We start from the raw sequence: 22,929 nt of genomic DNA, 5'->3' as shown, positions 1-22,929 counted from the left end.
TCAGTTGGGGTAGCTTTAACTAGGACGGGCTCAAGTGAAGAGTATACCTACACATTCATCATATATCCGTCCCATGCATTCTGTTGATACATGATGGGCCTTGTGGCATTAGTGAGAGGGGCCATGATCTCGGTTATCTTGAAGCCAGGGAAAACACCATATAAATGTGATTCATACAGACCCATTTAGTTACTGAACCTTGAAACAAATATCCTTGCAAAAGTCCTGCCAAACAGGTTGATCAAGGTTATCAAAACTCGAATACATTCCGACCAAAATGGATTTATGCTGGGTTGCACCACCAGTCATTGTTTGAGGTGCCTTTATAATGCAATCACGCTTTCCAATGAGGCAGACGATTGGACAGTCCTCATGTCTAGAGATTTGGAGAAGGCCTTGGTTTCGGTTCACTGGCATCTCCTATTCCACCTGCTAGACAGTCTGACCTTTGGCTCAGTGTTTTGCAGATGGGTAAAGGTGCTGCACTCAAGGCCATCGGTGAGGGTCAGGGTGAACATAAAGCGGCCTCCCCCTTTTGCCGCAGAGCGGGATGCTCAGTAGGGTTGCCCTTTGTCAGCTCTTGTTCGCCCTGGTCATGGAGAGACTCGTGGAATAGGTTAGGCGAGATGCGTAACTGAGTAGCTTCCAATGGCTGGGAGGCATAGAGGACAGAATTTCATTCTATGTAGACGATGTACAAATGTGTCACTGAACCAGAGAACTCCCTGCCCCAACTGCTGCAAACGCTATGGGCCCGATTCACAGAACTAACTTAAGACAAAATCCTAAACTTACTACCATTTTGGTATTCACAGAAGGCACTTACTCATTTTGGTATTCACAGAAGGCACTTACTCATTTCGGTATTCACAGAAGTTAGGAGTCCTAACTTTAGGACTCCTAAATGCCTTCTGTGAATACCGAAAGTCTTAAAATTAGGATTTTTCGCAGTTTAGTAGTAGTATAGTTAGGACTCCTAACTTTAGGACTCCTAAATGCCTTCTGTGAATACCGAAAGTCTTAAAATTAGGATTTTTCTCAATTTAGTAGTCCTAAATTTAGGACTCCTAAGTTTAGGACTCCTAAATGCCTTCTGTGAATACCGAAAGTCTTAAAATTAGGATTTTTCTCAGTTTAGTAGTAGTATAGTTAGGACTCCTAACTTTAGGACTCCTAAATGCCTTCTGTGAATACCGAAAGTCTTAAAATTAGGATTTTTCTCAATTTAGTAGTCCTAAGTTTAGACTTAGGACTACTAAATTGAGAAAAATCCTAATTTTAAGACTTTCGGTATTCACCGCCGGCATTTAGGGGTCCTAAAGTTAGGAGTCCTAACTATACTACTCCTAAACTGAGAAAAATCCTAATTTTAAGACTTTCGGTATTCACAGAAGGGATTTAGGAGTCCTAAAGTTAGGACTCCTAACTTCTGTGAATACCGAAATGAGTAAGTGCCTTCTGTGAATACCAAAATGAGTAAGTGCCTTCTGTGAATACCAAAATGGTAGTAAGTTTAGGATTTTGTCTTAAGTTAGTTCTGTGAATCGGGCCCTATGGGTTTATGGTGAAACAAAATGCTTGAGGGTCAACTGGGCAAAATCGATCTACTTCTCGAGAACAGGCAAACCTAAGGAGATTAAAACAGGCAATTTCAGAGGGGCGGTAGAGATCTTTAAATACATAGGCAGGCATATTATCACCACCTACCAGAGGGCATGGGATCTAAATAAAGCACCTTTGAATATGCGGACACCTCGGGATATGACCACCTGGGAGGCACTTCCCCCTCAGTACAGTGGGCAGGGGAGCGCTATTTAAAAGCTTGGTAAATAAGCATGATAAAGTCTGGGGTATTCATAGAGTTACTCGGCAGACACCGATTTATGAACAGGCTTTAATTAGTGTAAACTTTGCATGTCAGAACTACACTTCTAATGTTGCTAGTCTTTATATGTAATTAACTCTTGTTTGTACTGGAAGAGGTCCCTCAGGGCTGTCAACATCGTATGCAGGGCACAAAATCAAGCCCTATCTCAATCAAGCTCTGGGAAGGAAAGCACTCAAAAACATTGTATGGGCCAGATTAGTGCCCCTTCCAATCAAAGAACTAAATCCTGGATGGAAGTCCCTTGAACACCAAATCAGATGTAGAATCTGCAACTTCAAACATGAATCTCTGCTACACTTGATTTGTTGTTGTCCCGGTATGTTTCAGCCCAGTCAGATCCTTCTAAAACAAATATGGCTGCTTAACGGGGTCCGGACTGTAAAAGAAGCTGCTTAGGTACTCTTTTCCTGTACTTTACCGCCAGACTTGGCCAGGTTTGGGAGATACATGGCCGAGCTTCGATTTAGGCTTATGGTAGAAGAGGGGCCAGGCAATACGAAAGACAATCTGGTTTATTAAATAATTTATCTCCAGTATCCATCCGGTGAAGATGTTATTTCTAACTATTAAACTATAGAACTCGTATTAAATTTTCTAAAAGATTGCACTGGCAATCTCTCGCCATTTTACTAATGTATATAATCTATCCTTTTATCATGTTTTGATAAAGTTGTATGTAAATGCATTTTATGAATGGTTCTTTTAACTCTCTTTTAAATTGTTTGTAAGTTAAATTGCAAATGGTTTTAAGTAACTGTGCAATACAAATAAAAAATTAATTCATTCAACTCTTGTTTGTATGTACAGTTCTTCTGAAAACAAATAAAGAAACCTTTGAAGCCTTCCGCCACTGCACCTGAAGAGGTCTTTATTAGTGTTTTGGCACTGCTTCTGTGTGTAATGTACCAACCTTAGTCCCTTCTGTATCAAATGGTCTACTTGCAGGAGAATGCACAGCACGCTGAAAAGGTGGATTTGTTGGGGTCCATGGAAAGACCAGGCTAAATATCCAATGCTGGCTTGACCACAGAAACTTGCTACAGCAAAAAAGGAACAAGTTAAAAGGTGTATTTTCCCTACAACCCCTGACCCCATCCCCCAAAATGTTCAACAACCTAGTCCTCCGCTCCGTAGAGCACTTGGTTGCGAGGACATCGCAGTTGTGGCAGCAATTTTAGATCATGAAATTTTTGTGGCCAGTGCAAAAAGGTGACCCAATGCACAGCAGTAACAAAACACGTCTGATTCCGATAACTGAAAAATACAATCGGAGGGCAATCTGTGTCCGTGTGCATTGTGAGTTTCATGAGGGCATCACGAGACATCTAGATACCAACACACCAGCTTCGAAAAAAGACAACATGTAACGTTCTAAGCCCAAAAGTAATGGCAGGAGTATGCACAAGATCTACAGCTACACATGCTGCAAACATTATATTAGGATACCAGAAAGGCTGTACAACACGGTCTGTTTCGTAAGATAACCACCTATTTGCAAAGCATCCAAAATCTAGACTGCACACTCCCTGTGCAAATATAGGAGTAGGTGAATCTCTTTGGATGAAGTTTTGATACTTTTCAATTGCATTTGCTACTATATTGCTTATAGCATTTCAAGCATGTTAATCTTATTTATTGATATTGGAAAACACTGTGGAACTCCAACTCAATGACAGAATTATTCAAGCATTTGAACACATGAAAGCGTCGATGATTGAGAATTGAGAAATGCTTCGCATGAAGACACGCAAAGTAAGAAAAACAAGAGAGAAATTCCGCATTGCAGAATTCATCACTGAAATTAAAAGCATTAAATTAGTCCCAGCCAAGTGCTGCTCAAGGAACACTTTTAACCACACGCAAAACCATCAAAATAAATGGTAAAACATACGTTTTAAATGCATACAAATTATATTGCAGCCTATTTAAAGTTAGTGTTACCAAATTTATAAAGAAAATTGTGCCTGTACAAGGGTAGCAGTTTGTTCCATTAGGATAGTTTTTTCTATCTCGCTTACTAAAGAGAAGAAGTGGGATCAGAATATAAAGACTAGGATGCGCTGTACTATTAGACAAAGATCCAGTGTATGTTGCGATTTCAGGGCTTACTTGTCAGTCATATTTTCCAGTGCAACACAACTGACTCTGTTGGAAGCTTGATTTCCAGGCTATAAAAATTGCATTCACTAAATAAAATAAACCAAAATTTTGAAAGTGATACTTGTGTTTAATTTTTCGTTTTTTCATCAAACTGAACAATTAACTCATTAATCAATGTTATATATAGTTTTAAAATCCACATACCTGCTCCAAACGTTTGCCCTGGAGGCTGGTTTAATGAATTTACTTGGCCAGGGGCATTTGTATCATCAGGCTTTGCCTAGAGATGGAGGAACAAGATATGGTTACACCAACGTTCAGTAGAATGTAATCAACAAGATACTGTTATACTGGCTGTCCAATTGTCCATCCTCCAGCTCAAAACCGATGGAACCACCAGGCTGTGGTTCTTAGATAATCAGCTGAAAAAGAGTTTGTGAAAGGAATTTATGCTGTTTTTACCAAAACATAATGAAATTATATGCATATATATTTATCTGCCCCCCTTTTTAGTACCAGATAAAAAATGTGGCAATTGTAGCCTGCTTCCTTGGGCTGCATAATATTTTTCTCTCTCTTCCCGAAGAAAGGCTAACATCTACACTTAAGATATATAGTGAAAAAGTGTTCCGGGATCGCCGCACATGGGCGGGACTATTCCATGCTTATGACAATTGTAGGTAGCTGGCTATGTATATGATATTGCCACTAGGTGTTAATATCGTGCACAGAGTCCGGGGGTTTCCCAAAAGTGTGCAGGGCTCTATGTAAAACCCAAAGTGCTCTATTAGTGGTAGTGTGGGTGAGCAGCCTTCGCCCTAACACAGAAGAGTGTAAGACATATGCACCGCAGTGATCAATAATGGACACACAACTCAAGAAGGAAATCCAGACCAATTTAGAAAAAATATACTTTGTGATTTAATTTTAGACCACTGTCTTCACAATCAGGTAAGTATGTTTTTAATTAGAAATACTTTTCACTTAAAAAAATCGACACTTGAAAACATTTCAGTACAGTTCAATATTATCCTATGGGGAAAACAATATTGCGTTTAAACAGGTAAGCATTGCACTTACAATCCCTGAGTACCAAAATTGCAACACCAGCAGCACAGGGTCGGCAGGGTGCAGAGGTCAACAATCAGAATTCGGGCCCAATGCTTTTCAATGGAGACTGGGGATGCCTGGAGCCACACTGCGTTCAGCTAAGTAGATCTATTGCTGGCGCCAAGTTTTGGGGGGTAGGTTAAGAACAGAGGGGGCTAGGTGGGCACAAAGCAGCACCAAACATACAACCCCAGAGGCACAGGGGAGACCGGGTGCAATTTCGATAATAGGCGGTTTAATGCTTTTCAACGGGGATTCTTCTATGGGCAAACACGCTACAGGAGTAGCACCGAAGGTTGCAGGAGGGAGACCAATAACAGCAGAGGTAAGTAGAGGTGTGGGGGGTCATACGGGCACCGGAGGTTCAGCTCACCAAGGCCCAGGGGCTTCAGGTGCACCTTTCGACATCAGAGTCTTCTTACCGGAGCCGCCCGCTGTGGGGGGAGCCTCTGGATTGACACGGCAGGCACCACCGTGGATATCAGGAGAGGTCAGACAACACTAGACACAAAATCAGGATCGCTGGGGAGATTTCACTGCACAGGTGAATCACTCAGACTCCGGCCATGGGCATCGGGTGCAGAGTGGGCATGAGACTGTGATCCTCCTGGATCCGAGGTCCTTCGAGCTTGTTTCTTCTTGGACAGGTCCGCTGTCCACAGGAGATTGGAGTCTTTTTCGAAGGCAGCAGTCCTCCCAGGGTTTTCAGAGGTGCTGCCTGCAAGACTGGTCACAGGTTTGCAGAAGCTGAAGACAGGCCGGTAGGGCTGGGGCCAAGGCAGTCGTCTGCAGTCTTCTCTGAAGGGTCGTCTTCTTTCTTATTAGGTTGCCGCAGAACTAGTTTCTAGGTCTGGAGGAGCGACCTAAATACTAAATTTAGGAGGTGGTTTAGGGGAGAAGCAGGCAGGACCAATGGGCACCTTACCTGGGGTGAATGCACCCTCTATTATGGCACCCTCCTGTGGGAGGGGGGCATAGACCTAGCCCTGATTGGAGGGATCCCCCTATCTTTAAGATGAAAGGAACAGAAAGATATGCTTTATTCTTGCATCCCCCACCTTATTGGTGGAGTTGGTAGAGGTGGGCACACCTATAAAGTTTTCCCGACGGATTTCGCACCCAAAATAGGGATGTAACCCGGGAGCTGCCATCTGCTGCTAGCCTTATAAAAAGTGCTGCATACTGCCTCCAACCGGGTGGCTGTGCTCCTCTCAAGGCACACTAAAAAGGTTTGACAAGTGAGGTCGGTGGGATGTGGGGGGTAGACTGGTAAGCTATCCCCGACCACAGGGTTGATGGGTGTCACGATCTCTGCCATGAAAGGGCTAGGATCTCTGATAAGCCTGAAGTAGTTGACTGGTTGAGATACCCCTGCCAGATCCACGGAAGGGTCGAAAAGGTTGGTGCCGTTGGCAGGGCAGACAAGCCTAAGGAGCATTTTGTGGACCTGCTTATTTGTAAAGCTCCAGGACAAAGCCCACTTGTCCCCAAAAAGGGGAGTGCAGTCAAAGGGCATGTCCATAAGGGAAAACTCTACATTGCTGGAGAAACCTGTAGATCTATACCAGATGTGGCGATGACTGATTAAAGTGCCAATGGTTCGACCAATGGAACCTGTAGTATCAAGGCCACAAAGGATAGCAAACTTAGCAGTGTGGCACCCATCTGCATGGCTTGTGTCAGTAAAGGAGGAGTACTGGGAGAGGGTGTGGCCTAACTGCTATAGTGGTAGACCTCAGAAGAGACGCTCAACATCCTGTGATTCTGGGCAAATCACGTAATCTTACTGTGCCTAATAAACATTGAATGTATCTGTCTGTAGCGCAAGTGGTGCTCATGTAAAGCGCTCCGATACCTTCGGTCAGGTTCGCACTATATAATCCTCCTCCTCCACCTCCAAAAAAAATATGAATGTCTTCCGGGACCCATAGGAGAACCTGAGCTACAGAGTCCCACAGAGCATAGGAAGATCAGCCTAAAAGACAGCTGGCATTGAAACATCAGCGAGCCAAACTAGCTGAAGGAAATACCCTTTTCCTAACTATCTCTACCCTCTTAGATTTCCCATCCGGAGGAGTAGTCTGAAAGGCATTGGGGTCGTCCTGCTGCTAGAAGCTTGCACCACCAAGTTCTCGTGAGAAAGGTGTTCAGTCAGAAAAGCAGAGTTGCCCTTGGCAGGGCCATGGCGCTGCACAATCTGGCGATTTACTGGGGGACCAAAGCAAGGTATGGCCGAGGCCCCTAAAAGAGTGTCTGTGAAAGCCTCATTAAAAGACAACAAGGGCTCAATATTGGTCTGCCCTGGTTGGAGAAGGCCGGTTAGCAAGTTAGTTTTGACCCACAAAGTGGGGAGCTGGAGGTTAGTAACCTCGGCCGCCTTCTACATAACCATTGCAAAGGAGGCACCCTGCTCAATGGTAGAGGATGAAGCGGAAACAAGTGGACTATTAAAGGAAGCTGGCTTTTTATGAGGTAGTGCCAATGTAAGAGCACATGTAGGAAGCTGGCTCTGTATATACTATACCAAAATGAGGTATAATGTGCACAGAGTCCAGTGAAACCCCAAAGGTAGGAAGAGGTAAAAGTAGAAATCACCCTACTCTCTATTTGTGGTAGTGTGGGCGAGCAGTAAGGCTATATCAGAGGGTAGTGTTAAGCATTTGTTGTACACACTCAGGTAGCAAATGATGTCACACACTCAGAGTGAAATCTGACCAATTTGTTTGAATAAAAAATACTATTTAGTGATACCTTTCAAGGCAAGTTGAACAATACAAGCAAGCTGAATGAAAATGAATTTGTTACAGGTAGGTAATACTTTTGAATACAGTGAAAATTACTGTTAGATTACTTTTGATTACTTTTCAGATTACTTTTCTATTCAGTGTGATGTGCCTAGATATCACACTGGGACACTTTCTAGAGAAGAGGCAAGTAAAGCAGTTTTTAGATATTTGCACCGTCTTGCAAGTCATGTGAGGCACTGGTACATTCACAGAGAAGGATAACCCGCTCCATGCGCAAGTTCGCTCAGCAAGGGGCTTTGGCTTTAGCAGGCATGGGCTATGCCGTGCGAACACCAAAGGTTATTTTGACAAAGCTGGGGTTCACCTGGCACAGGTGGGCATGAATCTGTTCTTACTGGACATGAATGAGGCCCGGGAAATTGCAGGTGGCAAGCGAGAATACAGCTTGTTGGTGGGGGGCTCTTTAGACTTGCAAGACGTGCCTAACAAAGAATGAATGTGTGTGTCCTCATGTAACGTAACTGGTGCTATGTAAAGCGCTCTGATTGGATTTGGGTCAAGTTTGCGCTATATAAAACCCTGCAAAAAAAAAAAAAGAACAATTTTCAGCCAAAGGCAGTCAATGCAATCCTAAAGAAAGGAATTGAGTTATCGGTTTACAGGTAAGTACAAGTTTGTGGGAGTTCGTATTCTGAGGTTAGAACCAGGGTTCCCCCAGGGTCAAGGATGCACTCTTGAAACACCCTCAGCAGCACTAGGGTGTCCGGGTGCAGAGTACTGAGGCCCAATGTTATCCAATGGGGGATAGGGGACCTCTGGTTGGTGGCTGCTCACGAGCAGGCCAAAAGGTTGTGGGTGCAAAGCTCCAAGTGTTAGGTTCAGGGCAAAGGGAGATTGGAGTTAGCACCCAAAGTACACCCGCAGCAGTGCCGGGGCGGCTGGGTGTTGTTTTGGTGACCCTCTGGAGGTGACCACCGGTTGGAGGGGTAAGTTGGGATGCCTGGGAATGCTTGGACACCGCCGGATGGGCCACCTAGGGCCGTGGGATGTCGGGTGCAGGGGTGTCTTTACGCATCTTGTTTTCTTAGCAGCTCAGGTCGCAGTTGGAGGGATCCTCCAGAAAGACTGCAGGCGTCATTAGGAGATTCGAGGCAGGTCAGAGATCACTAGATCTCAGGTCAGGGTCACAGGGGAGACCTCCTTGTGGTGTTGAGCCACTCGAATCGGGCCGTGGGTGTCAGGTGCAGAGTGGTGTAGACTCGCAGTTTTTGCTGGGGTCAGAGTCTGTTGGTGAGCAAATCAAGTGTTCACAGGAGACAAAGTCTTGGGTTTCGAAGGCAGGGCAGGTCCTTCAGGTTCTTGAGGCGGCTGGCTGGAGGACACACTGGGATTTCGCTGAAGCAGGTTCGAGGTGCAGATAGGCCGATAGGGCTGGGCCCAAGTCAGGGGTGTCCTCTCTTCTTAGTTTAAGCCCTACTTCTTCAGTCCTTCTTCTCTTCTTCTGGTTGGTTCTTATCTGAGGAGGCAAGGTTCAGGGTTGCCCCTAAATACTAGATTTAGTGGTGCTACAGGTAGGTTCAGGTTGGGACCAATGGGTCCCTTCTTTAGGGTGGGTACACCCCCTATTATGCCACCCTCCAGTGGAAGGGGGGCATATACCTCACTCTGGTTGTCTGGGTCCCCCCATCAAGCAAGCAAGATAGCGAGAACTGAGAGTTGTGCTTCACCTCGCCTCCCCCACCTGAGGGGTGGGTTTGGCAAAGATGGGCACAACTCCCTTACTCACTTGGTTTTCCCGCCAATTCCCCCGCCCAAAGTGGGGGTCAGAACCGGTAGGCGCCAGTTGCTGGAAGCAGCTAAGACCTGGGGTAGCTCACAAAGGCGGCAAGCCTTTGAAGCTTCCCCTTCGTGGACCCTGCCCATCCTGGGGGAGGAGGCTTGGCACTTCGTCCCAGGCTGTGCATTGTTTCAGAACCCCGAGAGCAGCAGATTCTTGACCCAGAGGTCCAGAAACCTGTCTGGTGGTGGCAGCTGGCGAGCAGCCACTCAGCCTGGACACTAGAGTTAGGTCGTTTTTCAAGGGGCAACTCTAAGATGCCCTCTGAGTGCATTTTTTATTAAATCCCGCAGTGGCATTAATATGCTGAGAAGTTTGATACCAAACTTTCCAGTTTTCAGTAAAGCAATCATGAGGCTGTTGAGTTCTTAATGACAAACTCCCAGCATATATACTCTTAACGGCAGTACTGCACTTACAATGTCTAAGAATTGGTTTAGACACTGTAGAGGCACAAGGCTAATGCATCTGTGCCACAACTGGTATAGTGCACCCAGCTAGAGGGGTGGCTGGCCTATGCTAGGTCAGTGGATTGTAGGCATGGCACACAGGGATGGGTACCAGGTCGACTCATAACTTTGTTCTGCACCAAACACGCAGCCTGCAATGGATGTGTGTGTGTGTGTAAATGTACAGAGCCTCTAAGGGTGGCACAATAAGTGCTGAAGCCCTTAGAGGAATCTAAAAGGGGGCTCGGCTCTTGAGGACAGGGACACAGTTAATGTGAACCCGGGCTGGGTGGCTAAGGGGCAAGGGTATTTTTGTCTGGCGGGTCGCTGTAGTTAGAGGCTCTCACTTGACTTCAGTGACCTAGAGAGGGACAGTGAAACAGGGCCACTCTTGACAAAGGAATGTGGATCCTGAAATCCCTCGACAGCAGGTCAGTGTAGAGCATTGGTAGATGCAAGGGCTCTGGTACCAAGGGTATTGATGCCCAGCGACTCCCGTAAGTGTCAGCGTCTCGAGGCATCGTGAAAGTGACGGGGCTGAGAACAAGGTCTCATGACAACCTCTTCCTCGAGAGTTGCTCCCTCGATCGGCACAATGGCCAGCAAAACGAAGTAACGGGTCGATGCTGTCGGTGCCTGCAGACACAGGGGGTTGGCTCCTGCACCCCAAGGGAGATGTTGCTTGATTGTGGTTGAGGAGAACAGTCCTCCAAGGACTTGTGGAGGCTGTTCAGCTTGTGGACGAGTTGGCCGTTGTGACTGTCATGGTGCAAGCAGCCAGGTAGAGTTAGGTGCCAATCTCGGTGCAGGACCTCTGTTCTCAAACTTCGGCTCTTCTTTGTCCTTCATCAGGTTCCCAGTAGACTAATCTGAGTTCCTGGTGTCAGGGGGAACCCCCTAAATACTGAATTAGGTGCGTTTAGGGGAGTAGCCAATAGGCTACATACCCCAGGGGTGATTACACCCCTTAAATGACCACTTCCTCTGGAGAGTGGGCATAATCCCGATATTTTTCCTAATTTCACCAAAACCAAGATGGTGAAACCCTTTTTTGACTGTCCACTTCAGGTGGCCTACCTTTGAAATGTGCTTATCCTGATAGTTTGACACGCCTTCTGACTAATTTCCCACCTGCTCTGGTGCCAAACGGGCCCCAGGGCAGGGTGTGGCGCTCCCCAGGTCTGGGCTTTGAAGCCTCTGGCCTTGGTATGCCATATCACTACCCATCCTGTCAGATCCTCAAAGCGTGGGCTGTCACTTACGGGGGCGGGGGGGGGGGGGGGCGGCCACAAACTTGTCTGTGGTGGCAGGCTGGGCGTAACCAGTCACAGAGCACACTAGAGGACTAGTAAGTTTTCAGGGAGCACCACTTATGTGCCCTCTGGGTACATGTCATAAAAAAATCTAGTACTGGCATCACTACAGATTTATTAAGACAAGGCGTTTTATATCAAACACCATTGATTTTAGTGCAGTCATCATGTGGTTCTCTACATGTCCTGAAGATGGCTATCTGATCACTTGCAATATCTAGTAATGGAGCTAGATATCACAGGGGCCTATGTGCTTACGCAGAAGTGCCCTCGCATACAATATAATGCACCCTGCCTTAGGACTTTAAGGCCTGCTGTACGGGGGGGGGACTTACATATAGTATATGTAGTGTACCTTGGCATGGCACACAGGGAGTGTGCCATGTCATGTTTACAAAATGGTTTGCACTATTTCCCACATCCTGCAATGGCGGTCTGCATGCAATTTGTGTCAGTTCCTTAGGGTGGCCTAATACATGCTGCGGCCCATAGGGACCCTCTTTAGTACCCACGCCCTGGTACCATTTACTAGGGACTTACAGGGGTGCTAAAGTCCTTGCCAATTGGGTTATGTAGGAAAGTGCCCCTATTTGACATGGTCACACCCACTTTTTGCCTGGTATTTGATGGAATTGTGACTGGAAGTGCACTGGGTTCCTGCTAACCAGGTCCCCAGTACCAGATCTCTTTCCCAAAACTGTACAATTGTTTCCTCAATTGGCAATACCTATAGCACTCCCTGTAAGTCCCTAGTAAATGTTACCCCTGGTGCCTAGGGCAGGGAGGCTAAAGAGGGTCCTTGAAGGATGCAGCACACATTGTGCCACCCTAAGGGACCCCTCACCAAACACAGGGATGTGTGCTAGGTCGACTCTTCACTTTGCTCTGCACCAAAACACGCAGCCTGCAATGGCAGTGTGTGTGTGTAAAGGTACTGGTCTTCCAAGGGTGGCACAATAAGTGCTGCAGCCCTTAGAGACCTTTCTTGGCCAAAGTGCCCTTGGTACCCATGGTACCTTTTACAAGGGACTGACATGTGGCCAGAGAGGTGCCAATAGGGGGTACAAGGTACAGTTTTTGGGAAAGAACACAGGCCCCAAGAACTTGATTGGCAGGGACCCAGGGCGCATCAAGTCAAAGTGAATCAGTAGACTGGCTGTTCTGCTCGATTTTCCCGGCCTTCTTGTGTTGAAAAGTGATTGAATGTGACTTCAGTCTCTTACCATTCAAGTCTAAGGGTTAGAGTAGTGAATGGAGCCTATTTACTAGGCACTTCGACATGATCCTGTGCTCTTCCCCATAGATCAGGGCTTGCGCACACAGCCTAGGGGATAGATTCGTTAGTATTAGGGAAACCTGTCCTGTAGTGAGGGTATTTCATGGAGCCGTGCTGAATTCAGGCCTGGTAGGCCTCAAACGGGAGAGACTCCATCTTTCTTTCTGCTCCGGCAGCTTGGGATGCTTCTAGGTCAAATGTAATGTTTTAGTTATGAGGTGTTATTCGCTTGGAGAGAACCGGTTCAGGCCGGCCCTTATCGAAGGATTGTATTTTTCTTCATGCCGAAGACACTACATCAGGCCGGCCGGCTGGGAACGTGTCCTTGGTACGGGGAGGTACAAGAATTTGGTGGGCGGCAGGTTACGGGCCGGAATTTTCCATGAGGAAATGCACCTCTATATTAGTGAAAGTCTGAGGCAGTTACATGTTCAGTTCGTAGGCGGCATCTAGCCGTTAGCAGTAAAGCTACTACTTATTCCAGGGAAGACAGACACCATCTTGGAGGCGGAGAAAAACCGAGAGACAGATACTCTCCTAGCAGAATAGCCAGAGAGGAGAGAGTAGCCGATAATGAAGAGGTCCCAGTGACTCGGAGAAGGGTGAAGGGAACAGCGAATAGTGGTGCAGACGTGTATCCGTGACTGCGGAGGTGTGACTTCCAGGCGAGCCGAGGCACAGACGAGAAGGGAACCTAGATGACCACGGAGTGCAGGCTACACACTACTAAGGTGATGTTGACCCTTTCTTATTAGAGTGCATAACTTAATCTTTCACTTTTCTTTGCAGGTTATGTGTTATATTGTAATGTTATGTGATTGCGTATGTAATGAGTAATAAAGTACCCAGTTTGTAGTGAACCAACATGTGCTGCGTGTTCTTGTATGAGAGGGTAGCCTATTCTTCTAGTCAGCTGCGGCTACATGAACAGATGTTAACCCTGATCAGGTAAGTGGTAACTGAATAAAGGAGAGAGGAGCCCCTCGAACCGGAGAACAGGCTATGCTCGAACTGGCAGTCCTTGTGTGATCTGATGAATAGTGAGACTGATTCCCTTCTTGTATGTTATGGTGATCATAGGATGAACTGTTGTATGAGACTGCCGTCTGGGTAGAGAGGTCTGGATTCGTGTGGGATCGCGAGGCCGCCACTTGTGCTGAGACTGCCGTCTGGGTAGAGAGGTCTGGATTCGTATGGGATCGCGAGGCCGCCACTTGTGCTGAGACTGCCGTCTGGGTAGAGAGGTCTGGATTCGTATGGGATCGCGAGGCCGCCACTTGTGCTGAGACTGCCGTCTGGGTAGAGAGGTCTGGATTCGTGTGGGATCGCGAGGCCGCCACTTGTGCTGAGACTGCCGTCTGGGTAGAGAGGTCTGGATTCGTATGGGATCGCGAGGCCGCCACTTGTGCTGAAGACTGCCGTCTGGGTAGAGAGGTCTGGATTCGTATGGGATCGCGAGGCCGCCACTTGTGCTGAGACTGCCGTCTGGGTAGAGAGGTCTGGATTCGTATGGGATCGCGAGGCCGCCACTTGTGCTGAGACTGCCGTCTGGGTAGAGAGGTCTGGATTCGTATGGGATCGCGAGGCCGCCACTTGTGCTGAGACTGCCGTCTGGGTAGAGAGGTCTGGATTCGTATGGGATCGCGAGGCCGCCACTTGTGCTGAGACTGCCGTCTGGGTAGAGAGGTCTGGATTCGTATGGGATCGCGAGGCCGCCACTTGTGCTGAGACTGCCGTCTGGGTAGAGAGGTCTGGATTCGTATGGGATCGCGAGGCCGCCACTTGTGCTGAAGACTGCCGTCTGGGTAGAGAGGTCTGGATTCGTATGGGATCGCGAGGCCGCCACTTGTGCTGAGACTGCCGTCTGGGTAGAGAGGTCTGGATTCGTATGGGATCGCGAGGCCGCCACTTGTGCTGAGACTGCCGTCTGGGTAGAGAGGTCTGGATTCGTATGGGATCGCGAGGCCGCCACTTGTGCTGAGACTGCCGTCTGGGTAGAGAGGTCTGGATTCGTATGGGATCGCGAGGCCGCCACTTGTGCTGAGACTGCCGTCTGGGTAGAGAGGTCTGGATTCGTATGGGATCGCGAGGCCGCCACTTGTGCTGAGACTGCCGTCTGGGTAGAGGTCTGGATTCGTATGGGATCGCGAGGCCGCCGATTATAAGAGGTCTTGGTATGTATAGTAGGAATTCCCTGTCCTTAGGTGGTAGATATATGTGGTTACCTATTATAAATAGGCCCTAGGGAGGGGGAGGGGGTAACGTTCTGACTGGGTTAGTGAGGCTCTAATGAGCGGGTTCTATCTGAAAGGAAAACCCAAGCAGAACATTTGGCGTCACGAACCGTTTACGAAACCTGTGTGCGTTGTGGTTGTATCGTGTTTGTTTTCGGCGCGTGCGTGGTTTCGTTTGTATATTTTTTCTATATAATTGTGTGTATAGTTTTTTTTTTTTTCTCTTCTTCTCTTCTCTTTTTCTCTTTCTTTTCCGAGATGTTTTCTAGAAAGTCGAAATCTACTTTTAAGTTGCCCGTTGATATTCCCGGGTGGGATTCAACGCCTTATGAAGCCTTAGCCCGTGAGTGGGCTGATTCTACTGGTTTGAGTGAGAATTGGAATTCTTTTTTGGAGCTGGCGGAGCCGGCTAATGTGATTACTTGTTTACAGAAGGCGCCGGTATCTAAGGGTGATGAGCTTCCCGTTTTGGGGCGCAGAGGTTGGATTGTTCTGTCTGCGTACAGGATTCTGCATGAGAGGTTGTTGAAGTTACAGAAAGTGCATAAGGATGTGGAAGCGAACTTTGTTGAGATTCAGAATGCTCATACTTTGTTGCGGTGTCAAAATAAGTTGCTTGTTGACAAACTTGAGACGTACCAAACTATTGCCGAGAGGGCGGCTGTGCGCATTGCTCGTTATAAATACAAGAATCGGCGTGGTCGGGTTTCGACGCGAAAGGTGCGTCTGGTCGTGGCAAAAGCCGGACTGGATTGGAATCCTGATGAATGGGATGGTAATATCTGGAACTCGAGTGATTCTCATTCCTCGGGTGAGGAGTCTGCCAAGCGCGAGTCCTCTCGCTCCGGCCGTGATTGTAGGTCTGCTTCTTGCGCCTCTGCTGGTGCACCCCGTGATTGCGCTCGTCCTTCGTGTGGGGTCGATGCTTCTTACACTGATTGTTCCTCTACGTATACTGATCGAGCTCCTTGTGATGCTCGTCCCGCGGTCTCTGTACATCCAGTTTTTCGGCGGAAGTTGCAGCAGGCTCCCGGTGCTCCGAATGGTGTTGCTTTAGACTCTTTGGAGGATTTTACTCAACAAGAAATTAGTGATATTTTGCAGCGATTTCGGCAACGAGCTGGTGAGACCTTACTCACATGGATGGTGCGCCTTTATGAACTGGGCGCTGCTGGCATTATGTTGGATGCTGGCGATTGTTTGAAGTTTTGTTCCTTAAGTTCGGATTCTACTGTACAGGATAATTTTCGTAACTTTAATCGTGGTGGTCAAATTACTTTGCTTCAATTGGCGACTGAGGGTTGTAATCAAAAATATCCTACTGAGTCTGACTGGCCTGTGAATGACAAACCGTGGTATACTTTGTGCGATGCTGCACAACGTCTCAAAGAGGAGGTGATGAAAACGGCAATTTTTCTGAATACTGCTGACAGGTTGCTTGATGGTTTGTTGACATCTTCTGTGCGGAATCGTATTATTCGTTCTTCCCCTGTTGCTTATAAGCAGGTCATGATGACTTTATTAATTAATCAGACTGGTAACATGTTATCTATGGTGCTGGAATCGGTACGCCAACTCGGTGAGTTGGGTGAGTGGTTTACACCTGAACGGCAGTCCCGGCCTGACACTCGTACTCCTGGTGACAATAAACTTACTAGACGTGATATGTTTTTGGGTCTTATGGCCGATGGTGTGCGGAAGGAGGACATTGACGGTGAGACTACTTCTCGTTTGTGGGAAATGTTTCGCAAACGTGGCTTGGATCGAAAGGAGGGTGCCCGGCGTGTTCGGACGACTGAGTGTGATCGTGGTTTTTCTGACGGTAGCGGTGATGACGACCGCCGTGGGCGCTCTAATCGTCGTGATGATCGACGTTATGTACGTGATTTGTCCCCCCGTCATGAGAGAGACAGAGAGAGGGAGGGGGAGAGAGAAAGGGGGAGAAATGATTATGTTAACAGCAGACGTAGAGATGATAGGGATCAATCCCCTGAGTTGAGAAGGAGAGAGGATCGACACAGATTGGCCGATCGAAACCTGCAGTACAATGCAGAGGACAGGAATCCATTTCGTAATAGAGATGGATATGAACAGGAGGTATCGATACCTGAGAAACGTGAGAGTCTTTATCCTGATTTATCCTGGTACACAGAACGCAGTAAAAATGACTAGGAAATAGGTCAAGCTCCAGTACACAGATGGGCTCACAGAGATAATAGACCCTATGTAGATATTGATATTTATTGGAGACATCGTAATGTCCAAAGGGCCCGAGCATTGGTAGATACAGGAGCGGAGGCCACTCTCATTCATGGAAAATCAAAGAAGTTTAAAGGTCAGTCTTTTACAATTACCGGATTAGGTGGAAAGGAAACTCCCGCAGTTCAAACTTTACTTGAAATGAGAATAGGTAGAATTCCTAGAAAAGAATACTCTGTATTAGTGGTGCCACTCTTAGAATTCATAATTGGAATTGATATTTTGAAAGGAATGACTTTGCACTTACATGATGGATGTTACCAATTTGGAACTAAACATTATATATCGTCCAGGCCTGTACGGGTTGGTCGTTTAAGAATGCCCCCCATAAAAGTTCCCCAGGCGACAAAAGTGGTTTGTCAGAAGCAGTATCTTATTCCAGGTGGTCATGAAGAGATTAGTACCACTATTCAGGAGTTGGTGGATGCAGGAGTTATAACCCCAGTTACTTCTGCTTGGAATAATCCTGTTTGGCCTGTACGTAAGAGTGATAATTCTTGGCGCATGACTGTTGATTATCGAGAATTGAATAGACACACACCCTCTTTGACTGTCGCAGTACCGGATGTTATTACCCTAATTGAAAGAATCCAAAAACATCCAGGTACATGGTATGCGTCCATTGATATTGCTAATGCTTTCTTTTCGATTCCGATTGCCCCTGAGTGTCAGGAACAATTCAGTTTTACGTGGAACGGGCGTCAGATGACGTTTAGAAGTCTTCCCCAAGGCTATGTGCATAGTCCTACGATATGTCACCGGCTGGTGGCAGAGCATTTGGCTGAGGTACCGGTTCATCCGCAAATTCAGATATGTCACTATATTGATGATATTTTGATCCAAGGCGAAACAAGAGGAAGTTCAGACCCAATTGGACAGAGTCATTGAGTGCCTGCGTGAGAAAGGTTGGGAAATCAACCCGGATAAATTACAAGGTCCGTCCCAGGCTGTGAAATTTTTGGGTATTAATTGGCATGAGGGGCACCGAGAAGTGATCCCTCAGGTTAAACAGAAAATTCTTGATTTTGCAGTTCCGAGGAATAGGAAAGAAGCCCAAAGCTTCATTGGTTTGTTTGGTTTTTGGCGCCAGCATATTCCTCATTTGAGTCAAATATTGGCCCCTTTGTACCATGTCGCTCGTAAAAAGAACGCATTTGAATGGGATATACCACAGCAAGATGCGTTCAGTCTGGCAAAAGAAGCAATTCAGCATGCTCTGGATTTATGGCCTGTATGTGATGGTGATGTGGATTTGAATGTGTCTGTACAAGGCCTTTATGCGAATTGGAGTTTGTGGCAGAAACAAGGCTAGAGTACCGTTAGGTTTCTGGACCAAAAAGTTACCTGATGCTGGTGAGCGTTATACACCTTTTGAGAAACAGTTACTTGCATGTTATTGGGCTCTGGTGGATACCGAGCAATTGACTTTGGGACATGATATAGTTTTGCGACCTGAAATTCCTATCATGCAGTAGGTTATGAGTTCGCCGAAAACTCACCGAATTGGACACGCTCAAGAGGCGAGTGATTAAATGGAAATGGCATATACAAGACAGGGCACGTGTGGGACAAAAAGGAGTTGCATCTTTGCATGAGCAGGTGGCGCGAGTGAATGTTCCGTACCTTTAGTACAGGAGTCTCCTGTTAAGTGGGGTAGACCTTTTGATGATTTGTCCGCGGAGGACAGAAACCATGTCTGGTTCACGGATGGTTCAGCAAGGTTCATAGGTACGAAACGGCATTGGAAGGCGGTGTCCTATAATCCGATCACACAAAAATTGCTGAGTACAACTGCAGCAGTCAATTTGCTGAACTCTATGCTGTTTATCAAGTTCTGAAACAAGAGTTACCTGGCACATGTCATATTTTCACCGATTCTTGGTCTACTGCCAATGGACTGGCGGTTTGGTTACCGACTTGGCATTCCCATAGTTGGAAATTGCATTCAAAAGAACTGTGGGGAAAAGAATTATGGCAGGAGATTTGGGAAATGCTCCCACAGAGTACTGTTACAATCTTCCATGTGGATGCTCATACCCCGATAGACTCTCTTGACAAATTCTTTCATAACATTGCAGATGAGAAATCTAAAATCGCTGAGGCAGTGGTGGACAGGCAAGATTCTGATATTGCGGGATTGGCGAAATGGGCCCACCAGAAAGCAGGACACTTTGGAGAGAAAGCCACTAGCAGGTGGGCTGCTGATCGAGGAATTTATATTCCCCTAGATTTAATCAAAAATGTTATTCTACATTGTCCCATTTGTCAGCATATCAGGCAGCGCAAAGTGCCCCAAATTGTTAAAGGTCATTTACATCGCGGGAAATTGCCCGCTCAAATTTGGCAGATTGATTACATCGGTCCACTTCCTATGAGTAGGAATTGTCAATATGTTTGCACTATTGTTGATACATACAGTGGCCTGCTGGTGGCCCTTCCTTGTAAGCAAGCTACCCAATTGAATACTATTAAAACATTGGAATTGATTATGATGTATTATGGTGTGCCATTCCAAATTCAATCTGATAATGCATCCCATTTTCGTGGAAGATTGGTACAGGAATTCTGTGTGGAAAACAATATTGAATGGGTGTTTCATATACCATATTATCCACAGGCCTCGGGTCTTGTGGAGAGGTTGAATGGCCTGCTGAAAGATCAGTTACGTAAATTAACAGATGACAAGTATAAGAATTGGCGAGACTTTTTGCCTCAAGCACTATTGATTTTGAATAACCATCCTTTTCTAAATGCTGAATCCCCACTTATGCGTTTGTTTCCTCCGAATGTTGATGCTAAGCCCAATGAAATCAGAGAGACTGTGATGTACTGGGAAATTACTCCCGGAGCTTTGGCTCCATGTAGAGCGACCCCTGGGTCGGCAGGTTTAGACTTGCATGCCATGAATGACACCGTTATAAAAAGTAAGGATCGAGTCATCATTGAAACTGGTGTTGGTGTTCATATACCAACTGGGAATTTCGGATTAATCGCCCCTAGATCGGGGTTGGCCGTAAAAGGCGTTCAGGTGCTTGGAGGAATCATTGACAGTGATTATCAGGGAGAGATTAAGGTGCTCCTGCTGAATAGCAGTGAGGTTGACTTACTGATACATCAAACTGACCGAGTGGCTCAATTGCTAATAATGCCTGTTTTCAGTGGTGAGATCACAAAAGGCACTGCCCCAACGTTGCTAACTGTACGAGGCCAGAAAGGTTTTGGCTCCACAGATAATCCTGGGGCCAGAGTTTGGGTGCAGTTGCCTAAGAATCCCCCTGAACAAGCAGAGGTCATTGCAACCGGTCAAGACAACACCATTTTAGTTATGAGACCAGGGCAAGATAGCTGGGAAGCAGTCCCAGCTGACAAATGTTACTTACGAGAATGAATAATGCCTGTATTTAATTCTCTTTCAGATCATTCTTTGGACTGTTGCTGCAGGATGTGTCGGCGTTGGACTCCTTTTGGGCTGGTACGACGAGAGAGGAGGGATCCCATCAACCCGGGCTGAGTTGAGAACCCGAGTGTCGCGTTCCTTCGCTGCGTGGGATTCGTCGAACTTTTGGACTACTTTAGCCAAACGAGTGACTAAAGCCCCTCATTTCTGCTTGACACCGATGAGATCGGTGACCGACATTCTAGCGACTTGTTTAGTTGCTGTCCCTGCTTCATTGGAGACTTTGACTCATATTTTCAATATATCGAATGCTCGCCCCAATGTTCTTCTGGGCGATTTTGCTACCCATGAGTATTGCCCCTTGTGTACTGTACTGTCAGACCCGATACCCCCCATCCAGTCCCAAATAGTTACCTATAATATCACACAGGGTGATCTGTGTTTTTTCCTTACTTGTGATCCTAGTGCGATTTCTGAATGTATGCGTTTAAGATTGAAAGGTGCCACTTCATTCACCGCTCATGAACGAACTTTGTGCCTTCAAAGGACACCGAAAACATGTACTTCTGTTCAGAATAACATGACTTGCAAGAGTTTGGTAGTTGCCCCCAGTCATTATCGCACGATGTTACTACCTGCCGGATGGCTCTTCTCATGTGGTAATACTTCCTGGCCATTTATCCCCGCGAATATTTCCGGAGGCCCTTGTGCCATTACTAGACTGAGCTTGCTAATGTTTTCATCACATCCGAATGCCAACTCTCGTGTGATTCGAGATACAGTGAGGTTACAGGAGGATTGTGACTCATCTTTGCATTTATATTCCAAGTCTGAATACCTTAGCCTGGCTATTTCAATTGTTGGTGTTCCTGCTTTGGCAGTTTATAATGCCAAATCTATTGGGAAAATGGCCTGCTGGATGGTAAAATCCATCAATCATACCTCTACAGTCCTGTCTGACATGCTATTAGACGCCCAGGGTGAACGTAGAGCTATCTTGCAAAATCGAGCGGCCATTGATTATCTTTTGCTTAAACATGAACATGATTGTTCTGATTTTGAGGGTCTTTGTTGTTTTAACTTGTCTGATCATACAAAATCCATTCGAGCTCACATTGATAAACTACATGACTTGACAGAAGAAATTAGAAAACACATTGACCAGGGCTGGTTTGACTGGCTCTTTAATTGGTTACCTGATTTGCATATGTTACGTCAGATATTAGGAGGTATTCTGGTTACTATCGGCATTTTGATTTCTATCTGTTGCTGTATTCAGTGTATTCCTTCACTACTTCAATTCTGCACACCTGGTACTAGACATAGATCAGTTAGTTTTGCTTCATATTATTCTTCCACAGACATTGGTTCTGTTTAATGAATGTAAAATAGACTGAAGTCAAGGGTGAAATGTTCTGCTCGATTTTCCCGGCCTTCTTGTGTTGAAAAGTGATTGAATGTGACTTCAGTCTCTTACCATTCAAGTCTAAGGGTTAGAGTAGTGAATGGAGCCTATTTACTAGGCACTTCGACATGATCCTGTGCTCTTCCCCATAGATCAGGGCTTGCACACATAGCCTAGGGGATAGATTCGTTAGTATTAGGGATAACCTGTCCTGTAGTGAGGGTATTTCATGGAGCCGTGCTGAATTCAGGCCTGGTAGGCCTCAAACGGGAGAGACTCCATCTTTCTTTCTGCTCCGGCAGCTTGGGATGCTTCTAGGTCAAATGTAATGTTTTAGTTATGAGGTGTTATTCGCTTGGAGAGAACCGGTTCAGGCCGGCCCTTATCGAAGGATTGTATTTTTCTTCATGCCGAAGACACTACATCAGGCCGGCCGGCTGGGAACGTGTCCTTGGTACGGGGAGGTACAAGAATTTGGTGGGCGGCAGGTTACGGGCCGGAATTTTCCATGAGGAAATGCACCTCTATATTAGTGAAAGTCTGAGGCAGTTACATGTTCAGTTCGTAGGCGGCATCTAGCCGTTAGCAGTAAAGCTACTACTTATTCCAGGGAAGACAGACGCCATCTTGGAGGCGGAGAAAAACCGAGAGACAGATACTCTCCTAGCAGAATAGCCAGAGAGGAGAGAGTAGCCGATAAGGAAGAGGTCCCAGTGACTCGGAGAAGGGTGAAGGGAACAGCGAATAGTGGTGCAGACGTGTATCCGTGACTGCGGAGGTGTGACTTCCAGGCGAGCCGAGGCACAGACGAGAAGGGAACCTAGATGACCACGGAGTGCAGGCTACACACTACTAAGGTGATGTCGACCCTTTCTTATTAGAGTGCATAACTTAATCTTTCACTTTTCTTTGCA

At 46.5% G+C, this 22,929-nt stretch overlaps 1 protein-coding gene across 4 annotated transcripts in view; it reads right to left on the bottom strand.

The window, feature by feature from the left end:
• Positions 1 to 22,929, bottom strand: part of LOC146831607 (uncharacterized) — a 331,737-nt gene that overhangs the window by 60,574 nt on the left and 248,234 nt on the right. For all 4 annotated transcript variants that reach the window (XM_085605955.1, XM_085605956.1, XM_085605957.1 and 1 more), the window contains one exon: positions 4,193 to 4,268. In XM_085605955.1, coding sequence (XP_085462081.1) covers positions 4,193 to 4,268 — 76 coding nt within the window. The remainder of the gene's footprint in view (positions 1 to 4,192; positions 4,269 to 22,929) is intronic.

The sequence above is a fragment of the Triturus cristatus genome, chromosome 5_1, assembly GCF_964204655.1.
Source record: "Triturus cristatus chromosome 5_1, aTriCri1.1, whole genome shotgun sequence".
Classification (NCBI taxonomy): domain Eukaryota; kingdom Metazoa; phylum Chordata; class Amphibia; order Caudata; family Salamandridae; genus Triturus; species Triturus cristatus.
Note: the sequence above shows the minus strand (reverse complement) of the source record. Positions and strands in the feature narration are given on the sequence as shown.